Source organism: Amia ocellicauda, chromosome 3 (genome assembly GCF_036373705.1).
Source record: "Amia ocellicauda isolate fAmiCal2 chromosome 3, fAmiCal2.hap1, whole genome shotgun sequence".
In the NCBI taxonomy this organism is placed as follows: Eukaryota; Metazoa; Chordata; class Actinopteri; order Amiiformes; family Amiidae; genus Amia; species Amia ocellicauda.
In genome coordinates, this window is record NC_089852.1 from 47,859,112 (window position 1) to 47,871,158 (window position 12,047).

Below are 12,047 nucleotides of genomic sequence, written 5' to 3' on the forward strand. Positions count from 1 at the left end.
TTATCTACATTTATAAACATTTTTGTTCAGTACTTGTTATTCTAAATGCATTAAAATCTGCCTTTTTATGAAACTGCACAAGCACAACCTGAAATATAAATTAATATTCCCAATTGTATGACAGTAATTTACACTAATGATTAAAATTATTACTATTATTATTATTATTATTATTATTATTATTATTATTATTATTATTATTATTATGAGCATGCAGTGCAGAGATGAGTTAACGACGAACTGGGGAATACACCAGGAAGAAATAACAACACAAAATAAATTATTTTGTTTGGCATAGAACTAAAGCATTTTCTTTTAAAGCCTGAAATTCCTGCAGGACATTTGTGAAAAGAAACACGTTATTCAAAGAGAATAACATGTAGCACTAAGCAAACATGCATTTTAATATTTGAGTGATATAGACTATATGGTACCACTTACACCTTTAATATTCCATTACAAATATGAACAAATAAATAAGATTAAGATATTCTGTTTTTCTAGTAGCACCAAGATTATCCTTGTTACTGTCAGTAAAGTCACATTTGGACATGTGTGTTCCTCAAAATCTACCAGATATCTGTTTCATCCCAGCTTTACCTATGCAGCATCACTTTGAAGTGACAGTAAGGCCAAGGAACACAATTCATATGCAATACCAACCTCTGCCATATGCTTTTAATGGAACCCATATGTCATATAGGTGCACAGCTGTAGACGCAGAGCTGAAAGAACTTGGTGTGAGATTTCTGCTGGGAATAGATTGTAAAGTGGCACTAAAAAACCAAAACATAATACTTTTTTTTATAAAAGAGGCATTCTGTTCAGTTTCTGTGAAGCAGTGCTAAACATACCTGAAGTGCTCTAAGGGGTTAAACCAAAGTTCATCAAAAAATGTCCCCAACAGATCCAGAACTCACTGAATATTATAATTGGAATCAGTGAGAGCCATTGTCACAACCCACTTACAGTTTAATGAACAATATAGTTCATTATAGTTTAATGAACAACACTTAATAAAATGATTGAATCACAATGTTTCAATTCAAGTCTTCCTCAGACAGAGAGAAAGAGACAAAACCTCCTCCCACAGACGGCTGCAGGTTAAGAGGAAAGGGTGTAATAAGGGATAACAGCACTGCTCCAGGAGAAGCGAAACAACGAAACTCTCCCGTCGGAAGGCCAATCTCACACTCTGTGGTGATTCTAATTCTGCTGCCATTCAGTAATTGTACGTTTCTAAAAATAATGCCAAAAACGAAATCAAATTGAAACTAAAGGACTTGCTTTAATGAGGTACTGCCAATGAACCTGAACTGAACTAGTTATTAGTCCTGCCATGTCTAAATTACAGAGCTCGAGGTAGCGGAAAGGCTCCAAGCAGTCATTCACCGGCTGACGGAAAACGTGGAATGCTTCTATTAAAGTAGAAATAGTGGAGTTTTCATCCAAACGCATATCAACCCGTGATGCTTCAGCTGTTTCATGTTACTCTCCACTGATTACATGCCAAGGAGCAAATTATTGAGAAAAATCCCTTTCAGTGCACACGTTGAGTTTGGTTGTATACTTGTATGTGTTAGTCTTCATGATGTATTATACTGTCTTCCTCATTTTCTAGCCACAATGAATACTTTGTAATCAAGTCTATATTTATTTTTCCAATCTGAAGCACACAATTTTTCAAATTTAGGCTGCAAAGTCATCTTGTGAAGTAATCACCACTTTCAGATATATTTTTAGCTTGGCTTGTGGCTGCACTAAAGTAAAATGAATGTTCGATCCCCTTTTGAATGGCACATTCTTCTTTCGACCTCTCAGTTGCAATTTTAATGCAGCAGAAGGAATTGTGAAAAGGGTAGACGCATACCTTAGTTGAAGCAAATACAGGTAAATGGTTTTCTTACAGGATTCACAGGCTAAATTAATTGACATAGCATGGATGACTTATGGATGGCTTTTGTTGTGCCTTACGGTCATGATTTTCGATGCAAATCAGACCCTTTAAATGCATCAAGGGCAGTCAATGCATGCTTTTTAGATCCCCTATTTAAAAAGTAATCTGCCTTGCTTAAACCCAAATAAAATAATACAGAATGGATAGGTCCACACAATTTGGGATTCATATCTCATTTAAATGCCTTCCCTACAGCTGAATTATTTTAGAAGGGAAGAGAAGGAATCCAAGCCCTTTAAAAATAGGTGAGGAGGCAAGGTGAATGGCTGCTGGGTTTCACTGCAGCACAGTTAGTGGTCACTTCAGCTTTGAGGGGGCTGGTAGGAAGCTCTGTCATCTCTGTGAAATGCCGCCTGGCTAAGTCAGTGCAGCTCAGCGTGAGAAAGAGACAGCGGGGAGGGAGAAGAGAGAGAGAGAGAGAGAGAGAGAGAGAGAGAGAGAGAGAGAGCAGCAATGCAAGAAGGATGACTTGAAATTACAGCTGGATGGTCAATACTTGTTACCCATTCATGAGCTGCAGTTGTATCTGAGAGCACTTGAAAAAAACCTCTTAGTTTCAGAACCTTTTTCTTCCCCTTCTTTTCTACTTCTTTTCCTTCTTCTTTTTTTCCTTCTTAACAAAGTAAACATTCTGCAGGAGTTGAGCAGCAGTGAGCATGCGATTATAACAGAGGGCTGCCACTGTGAAAAAAGCTTTAACAAAGGAGAGAGGATTTAGAAAGAATGTGAAAGGGAGCATCTTCGGCTGTGCAATGTGAGTACCCTTATTTATTAATTTTTGGCAAACCGTAAAATTATTTTCATTAGCGGGGGGATCCGCAAGATGACAGAGGGTGCTGGGGAATAAACAATGGTTATTGATTCATTTTATTTTTGTTTTATTGTATGTGAGACATGACATTTTGTATTGATCGTATGGCTGTAAAGCTATATTGTGAGCAGTGTACAAACTAGTTCAGTGACATGTTTTTTATCACCTACATTTTCTATTATTTAAAGATCGGTTTAGGTAAAATAAAGTATTCGTTTTAATGCACGCATCTGAATTCACTAATCTGGCAATGCGATGCCAGTTGGCACAGTCAAAACCACTGATGTGTCGGAGTGAACATTAAAGAGCGCCTAGATAATTTTTTTAATGCTTTAGAGAATGCGGATTTATGAGTTGCCCCTCTGAGTTTAACCCTCATGCAGCCAAATGATGTGTAACCCTCTAAACAGATGCAATTGAGATTTTATAAACATAAGTGCAACTTCAGAGGGAAATAAGGTGGCAGGTGCAATCTACAATTTATTTATTTATTACTCAAAGTGCTGTTTAATACACTTCCAAGTCATCTCAGTCTATTCAGTCTATCAATAAATGCTACATGTCTGTTCTTGTATATATTATATATATATTATGTATTTTGCTGTCTGGAAGCTATAACAACATCAAAGGAAATGTCATTGTTTGACACCCTCCACCTCCCCCCCAAAACAAATCTCAACTTAAAATTTGTGTGACGAAAAAGATCAAAGCTTCACAAAATGTATACATTTAATGCTGTACCATATTACCAATGGGGAGTGTCTACCACACAGACAAATTAAAATCAAAGTATAAATATTTATCAATCATATAGGTATGTGGTTTATGTGAATTTGTGAATGAAAGTAATTTTACATATCTAAGTATGTCTGCGTATGTCATGTAAAATTTAATACACATTAATTGTTTGAATGGAAGAAAATGCCATTGTATTGTAATTTCAATGTACCTGTAGAATTTAATTTTACAAAGGAGAATAAATACATGGCTTTTTTAGGCTTCTATGGATTATAGCTTCATAGTAAGGAGAGATTCTCTGAATTTAATATTCTGAATCATCAATTAACAAAACAGTCCAAACTACATGCCACATTTAAATGTACTCTAATGTGTTTAAAGCAAACTCTTTCAGAAGATTTTGCCTTTTTTTCATATGCATCTTTTTCCTTACCTAACCCACAAAGTTACTGGGGGAGTGTACAGAATTTGTATGGGATGTTATGAACTGCAAAATGTAAGGAATGCGAGATTGAGCCTGGTAGAGTAGTATGTAGGACTATGGACATTTGACAGGAAGGTTGTGGGTTCAAAGCCTGGATAAAACAATGCTGTTGTGCTATTGAGTAAGATACACTGGCCAGATTGCTCCAGGAAAAACCCAGCTATATAAATGGCTTTTCTTTTTCTTGTACATCACTGTCAGATTCCCAACACTGATTCTAAACACACTGTTTTTAGAGCTTCAAAGTGGCCACCTTTAAAGAGAGAAATGTAATTGTAAGAAGCATACATATATTTATCCAGTATATATTCACTCTTAGGCCTAATTTAGATAGCATCATGCAATCAGGGTGTCTATTTACAAGTCTTTGTTTTTTACAACCTGGGGTTCTCTCTTATTAAGAGGTGTTACTGGCACTTCCTTTCAATACCACCGATTTAAGGAATGAGTTGTGAGGTGTTTTAAGTCAACTGAGCAGAATAGAAAATGCTAAAGTGAATAAATAATAATAATAATAATCAAATTCTACAAATGACTTACTATATTTACAGTTTCTTTTAATGCATGGGTGTGAGTGCCTCTCACACAAAGATGACTATTCAAGCAAGGTTAATATTTACTTATCTAATTGCTCAGTAGAGATGTAGGGGGCTCTGCTCTGGTGTCTTCCTATCCAGACATAAAGTTTGGAAATTACCTTTCAGATAGTATGATGTGTAAGCATGGTAACCTTTCTATCTCCTATACAACACACCCAGGCCATTAACACTGAGAGCTTCAGATGTTTTTTGTTTAACATATTATAATTGAACATTATCTGGCCACATCTTTCACTGAGGCCTAATACAACAAACCACAAATTAGCGGTCAAATTCTCTACACGTTCGTTGTGTTGAGGTTAAAAAGAAAGTCTGATAGGAACTGCAACCTTGGAATTATTTCACTGCAGCAGGAGTCACGTCCTTGACAGAATTAGTCATTAAAGCCCAACAAATAGCTTTCCATTTCTAAGAAGAAAAAAAAATCAAAATTCATTAGCTCCATCTGTTCCCAAACTCTACTTCAGCTCCTTGCAAGGTGGCTTGTCAAACAGGCAGACACAGTGACTGTTACCTATTACTGGGGACCTTCAATTATCCAAGAGGTGGAATGGCATTACATTTTACTTCACAGAGAACTAAGCATAATTATTTTTTATATATTTGTATATACGAAAGTGATGAATGAGTAACTACACAGTTGCCTAGATATACAAAGCACAAGTAACCAAAAAGGTAACAGTCCTGATAAAATTATCCAGTTGCTGAAAGTGGGACCTGTAATCTTTGCCACACAATTTTTATAAATAACCGTTACATGAATAGAACTCCCCTTTTGTTAACAATTATTCATTGGGTCTCCCCTAACTAAGCTAAACTGCAGTGTTAACACTTTCATTAAGACAGCATTATTTTCAGAGGATGACAGCCTAGGGAAACATGCACAACAAATAATTCAATAACATTTGGTAGATGTGTAGGCCCCTAATTAGTCTGCAGCACTATAACAGAATTGCGGAAGCAAGATAGCAGAATACATAGGCCTATACTCAGAAACCATCAAGACCCCAAAAGCTGGAATCTATTAATTTTTGCAGGTTGTTAACTACAGTGCTTTCCCCTCAGTTCTCGAGAATGGGACAAATTGTACAACCCACAGCTAAAAAACCCTAGTGGAGAAAAAACAAAACTGATATATTCTGATATACATATTTATGACATATTCAGAATAGCATTACTGAGAAATTAGCTTTTTATGACATCCTGGTGGAATGATAACATGTTTTAAACCAACTTTCATTTAATGATCAATGCGCACAACAGCAGAAGCCGATTGGTGCTGAATACACACTCGCCTGTTTACACCGGCCCTCATTTCTCACACTTAAACTATCATTATTTGAAGAGTCGATTTCTCATGACTGATGAGCGTGTACAAGGACGTCTTCTGCAGCATGTGTTCCAACATTTGTTTATAATGAAATGATATGGACTGAATGAATAATTATGTTACACCCGAGATACGTACATTTTTACACCATCTCTGTCACAGTCAGAGACTAGACCAGCTGCAGTAGAAAGTTCCTATTCGTATTACTCATCAAGTGTTATTGGAGAAAATCCCCACTACGTATTTTTTAATTATGATGATGATGATGACGTATACATTATTTATTAAAATCTTTTTTTAATTTTTCAATGCCCACACAAATAGAAATGCTTACGTAACTCTGATCAAACCCTCTGTATAGAATTGAACACCAGATGGATCTCACTTCACAGATGTTCCAAAGCAGCAGGTGGATAAATCTCAGTTTACACTGACTCTAATTAATATCTGAACACCAGACAGACAGGTTCAGAACTGACTGGAGCAGCTCCTAGACCAGGTGGCTTCCTACTCTGGTCCTGGAGGGCGCCAATACTTCACACTTGAAGTAACCAGGAGATAATTCGGAATTAAATCCAGAAGAGCCTGCAGTTTTCCAGAACAGAAGAGCACGAATCCGACAATAGGATGGAATACCAAGAAACTCCTAATACAACTACTAAATATGGTAGCACTCATCTGAATGAAAAGCCTTTAATGTATATCAATATACAGTGCCTTCGTTTATTCTGTTTTTCAGTTTGTGCACCACGTGTTTGTTATTCAGCAGACACATCAGGACGAATTAACCCACTAGCATTCCTATTCCAATCTGCTGGTTGTTGGCAAATCCTCAGCTGTTTGTTTTCAATTTGAATCTCCAAATCAATATGGCCTGAAACTGGAGCTCACCTGACAGCAACACAACCCCACACAACAGGAGACAGGAATGCTTTTGGCAGACTTTCTTTGAGAATGGACTTGTGCCACCAGAAACTAAGACTATAGGAGTGGAATCCACAAAGTTGTGAAAAAAGCGCCTCTCTAATCCTTCTGAAGAAAATTGTCTGCAACTGTTAATCACAGCACTTAATATTGTCTTAGTAATGACCTAATCATTCTCTTTCTGCATGATAAATGCAGGCTGACAGAAAAAATGCCAGAAGCACTTTGATAATTTCACATCATGCTGTGCAACCAATGGAGAGAGGAGAGCTGACAGTCCGTTTCAGTGTGCTAAATCCACTTTGCCTTTGAAGTCCTTGCTGTGTTTTATTCAATCTACTACAAGCTTGAGGGCACATACTCAAATGTGCAACAGACGCAGAGGGTTCATGGCCATTCCTGCAGTTTGCACATAGCTTAAAACTCGAGCCATAGACATACCAAGGTGAGCTTCCGGTCTTTTAGATTTTGCTTTTCTAATTTTTCCCTCCCATTTGTTAAAAACAGAGATTCATGAGGTGAATTCAACAGGATTTCTGTATCATAACTGCTTTTGGCCATGTGAACATGTAAACATTTCTTGTTTTTTGTTTATGTAAAGTGAGAAACTGATACTTGCACTGCTCTTTAAGAATTTTGTACTAATAATATTAAAAGTTTGGAAATTGTCACATTTTATACTGAGCAAATTGCATTTCATTTTGTATTTAGTCTCTTTAAGCAGATATTTCTGATGTTCACAAAATAACTTTTATTTTCTTTTATCTTCACAGCAAAGCATTTGCAGCAGCCATCTCCAGTCTGCTGTCAGAAAGCTACAATAACGTGCTACTTCAACAGAATGACTTTCATTATTTGGCACTCCTGTATGAAAGCAAAAGAATAAATCACGGAAAGCAGGTTCCCTTGAAGTTTCCTAAATGAGCCTGCAAAATGTCTGGCATGGAGTTCTCGGCAGCAGACTTCAACAGTTCCAGGCCTGAAAATGGGACATTCCTGAAAATCATCCCCACCTCCATATCAACAGCTGTGGATTCCTCATCCGAACGTCTGGAGAATGTCTATGTGTACGTGTCCATCTTTTTGAGCCTGTTGGCCTTCCTCCTCATGCTGCTGGTCATTGCACTTCACAGACTCAAGAACATAATTTCCTCCAGCTCCTCTTACCCAGAATGCCCCAGCGAGGGAGGAAGCTCGTTCACCAATTTGGAGATCTGCAGTTTGTCATCGCAGAGATCCACTGTGTCCTCTCTTTCCTCCTGAAGTAATTTCTCGAGTTATGGTGGACGGGGGGTGGGTGGGGTTGGGGTGGGGTGGGGGGTGATTGTTGCAATTCCATATTTATTGTTGCATATTTGAACCCAGTGCACAGATGTAATGAAACAAAATACATGCACATACTTATTCTCACTCTCTCTCTCATCTCTCACACACACACACACACACACACACACACACACAAAGCATTTGCTCCATAATTTAAGCGGACAATGATATGAAGTTTTTAATTCTTCTTAAGATCACAGCTAATACTTCTGAATGACACCTACACTAAACATTGAAATACAGTTATAAACAGTACAATAGTGAAAGCATACATTGGCTTGCCCGTTGAGGCAGGAAATACATATATATTAAAAAAATCAAACAAGGGCAATCTTATTTTCTTAACAGAGCTAAATAGCATACAGGGACTAAAAGGTTTCTTTTAGACTTATGAATGTGCTTACTGTTTATTGCTTTATGCTTTTGTTAAATACTACAGAAAATGTGATATGTGGTTTACCAGAACTGTGTAGTTGTTTTGTTGTATATCAGCACAGGCAGTGGAAAACATTCATGCGATTAAGATTTTTTTAAGAATATTTTCTCGTCAAAATTGTATAGAAACATTAATGGGACGAGAATATTTTCATAATGTATCATTTCCCCATAGTTGAAGCAGAAACAAAATAATAGCCCTAACATGCATTGGATGTTTAGATACTTAGATGCTTAGACAATGTTTCAGTCATGATACAGGATAATAACATCCATAACTCTTCCTCACAATTTGGACATTCTGTAAATTAGCTGGACTACAATCCATTTAAAGTCAAGCTATAGTATTTGGAACAGATGTTGAGTGGATCTCCAGAAGTGGTTATGTTATGTTAATCCACATAATAGGAATAACACAATTTATTTGGTTGGTCTTTCGCTTCCCTGTTCTATAGTATGATCTCTATTCCCCTTCTCCTCCTATTACTACTACTCCTAGAATCTCTTTTTGCATTCCCAAAACAATAACATAAAATAAACAAGTCTCATTAGTCATCTGCTCTGATCTCTGTGACCTCAGTTGTCTCAATTTAAAAAGCAGGAAAGTATAATATTCATACATTTTAGATTTATTCAAAGATATACACAACAAACAACCCCATAGACCAAACTTGACCTGATGAGAAAAATAAGAAAATGTCCAAACTGTTTTAGGGACAGGCTGAGGGGAAGAACAGGGTCATACAGCTTTGTCAGAAGACAAATCTCTTAATCATTGACTACAACACTTCAGCTTCCTCCAGAGGGAAGAAATTCCTCTCAATGTCAGACCCTTGTCAATTCTTGCCTGAAGACATGGAATACAAACATATGTAACTGATTCAGAAGCTTATGATTCTTACCAGACGACTGAAGGCAATCTTAAGTAAATTCAAAGTTGATTGAATCCTTGACATGAACTTAATCCCATGCCGCTGGTAGCTCCAAATGCAGACTACAGCTAAAGCATTTGTCTGTGAGATATTTGAGACTCCATTTACTGTAAAATTCCTGTAAAAAGTCTTTGAGCATCTTAAAACACTTCTGTGCATTTGCAGACTACTTCTATTTTATTTATTTATTTGATAACGGGATTTCATTTAAGAAGGAAAGGATAGCCTTAACCACTGAGTTAAGCAATCATGTAGAAGCTTCAATTTTGTAAGACCAATTTTATATTTTGGTATATGCTCGGGAAATGTATCCCTGTTTTAAAAAATATATCCAATTAAGCATCCAAAGTTTCAGATCTTACTGTAAAGTGCAATTCAAATGCTTCTGACTGCTTTCCAATTATTTAAATATACTTTGTCATCCTCTGAACGAGAACAAAAGCTAAATATAGGTCACTCTTCCATCTGTTATATATCCCTTTAACATCAGATGTCACACTATTTGTTAGCTGCCATTTAGGCTATTCTGGATATCTTGTGTCTGGAGAAAAAACTGCAGCGGAACAATGAAGCATGCGTCCTATATTATAGAAATCAATTCAAACCAATTTCATGTTTCTTCTCATGGAAGAATACAAGATTGCTTTAGATCAAAACCTTTTTGAAACTAAATCTGACCTGCTTGCATATTTGTTGAATAAATTACATTGTGACTATAAGAAGTATTCACCGCCCTTGACATTTTGTTGGGTTACCACCTAATGTTTTGATGCATTGAAATGGGATTTGTGTCCCTTTGCTTTACACAACCTACTCCACACTGTCAATGTGGGAAAAAAAAAATCAAATATTCAATTAAAAATAAAAACCTCAGTTAAATGGGTTCTATCTGTGTTTTGTAAAAGTGGTTCACATGATTTCAGATTAAATACACCTGTCTATCTAAGGTCCCACAGTTGGGTAATGTATTCAAAGTAAAGATACTACCATGAACACCAAGGTGCTTTCAAAGCAAATTCAAGATAAAGTTGTGGAAAGTCACAGAACAGAGGAGGGGTGTAAATATATTTCTACGGCATTAAATATCCCCTGGAGCACATTTAGAAGTGGAAGGTAGTGGCAGGCTGTCCTCCCAAACTGAGCAGTCAGGTACCAAGAGGCCAAGGACAACTCTGAAAGACCTACAGTGTTCCATGGCTGAGATGTGAGAAACTATCTATGTGTCAACAATAGCTCAGGTACTCCATAAATTTGGCCTGTATGGAAGAGGGGCAAGGAAAAAAGCCCATGTTAAATTCCAATTGGAATTTGCTAAAAGATGTGGCAAAATTCTGAAACCAAACGCACACCTGTCTGGCGCAAACCCAACATAGCACATCACCCAGGTAAAACCATCCCTATTGTAAACTATGGTGGTGGCAGCATCATGTTATGGGAATGCTTTATAGTGGCAGGGACTGGGGGGCTTGTCAGGGTAGAGGGCAAAATGGATGGAGTCAAATACAGGCAAATCCTTGAGGAAAAGACAGGGATGGAAATTCACCTTTCAGCAGGACAATGACCCCGTGCACACAGCCAAAACGACACTGTGACTTAAAAACAAGAAAGTGAATGTCCTAGAGTGGCCCAGTCAAAGCCCGGACTTGAATCTGATTGAGAATATGTGTCAAGACTTGAAGATTGCTGTCCACCAACTTGATAGAGCTTGAACAATTTTGCCATGAAGAATGAGTGAATATTGCACACTCTAGATGTGAAAACCTGATAAGAGACTTACCCTAAAAGACTTACAGCTTTAATTAATCTGAAAGATGATTCCACCAAGCATTGACTGAGGGGAGGGAATACTATAACCAAGACATTTTAGTATTTGTATTTTTCATTAACTGCTGTTTCACAATATACATTATCTTGCTTCTTCAAAGTGTTGAATAGATTGTGGAAATCAAAGGGGAAAAAAACATTTAAATGCATAAAAAATTCAAGTTGTAACACAAAAAAAATTGAAAAAGTCAAAAAAGGGTGACTGTACATACAAATAAATAAATAAATACATGTTTTTCCACAATCTGTCAGTATAATGGGTTACATTTACTCTGTTTCTGTATTTAACCAGAAATCCAATCATTTTAGAAGATTCTTTGTTCATCAGTAATTTGGGATCAATGAGACTGCAAAGGGCACTGGTCCATCAAAGTATCAATTATCCTCCTTCTAAGACACAGTGCAAATCAGAGAAAGGATTCGATGATCCATGACGGACACGTGTTGCAGTTGCTATGATGCTGGTATTCTTCTCTCTGCAGTAATAACAGGCAGAACAGACAGTGTGATTGCATCTTTAAAGTTAGCATTAATAAGCTTCTCGCTTGGCTGAGCGGCCCCTTCAGAATGGCTCACAATGTAAACAATGCCCTATCTCTCAGATGAGAGCCGCCCTCTCTGTCAAACCTAGGGCTATATCTTAGCCTTCTCACTGCCAAGCGCTGGCACTTTTCCTGAGCTGATTTG

The 12,047-nt window shown here is 37.1% G+C and overlaps 1 protein-coding gene across 2 annotated transcripts; it reads left to right on the forward strand.

Annotated features, from left to right (window-relative positions):
- Positions 1-2,361: 2,361 nt before the first annotated feature.
- sertm1 (serine rich and transmembrane domain containing 1) lies at positions 2,362-8,120 on the forward strand. Of its 2 annotated transcripts, XM_066700291.1 has the most exons (3): positions 2,362-2,711; positions 7,042-7,288; positions 7,617-8,120. In XM_066700291.1, the coding sequence occupies exon 3, from the start codon at positions 7,777-7,779 to the stop codon at positions 8,104-8,106; it is 330 nt and encodes a 109-aa protein (XP_066556388.1). In that variant the 5' UTR covers positions 2,362-2,711; positions 7,042-7,288; positions 7,617-7,776; the 3' UTR covers positions 8,107-8,120. The 2 variants fall into 2 exon arrangements, with proteins under 2 accessions (XP_066556388.1, XP_066556387.1); XM_066700290.1 differs by lacking the exon at positions 7,042-7,288.
- Positions 8,121-12,047: the final 3,927 nt, after the last annotated feature.

Coding starts and splice junctions, on each gene's coding strand:
- sertm1 (XM_066700291.1), top strand. CDS start 7,777: ATGTCTGGCATGGAGTTCTCGGCAGCAGACTTCAACAGTTCCAGGCCT.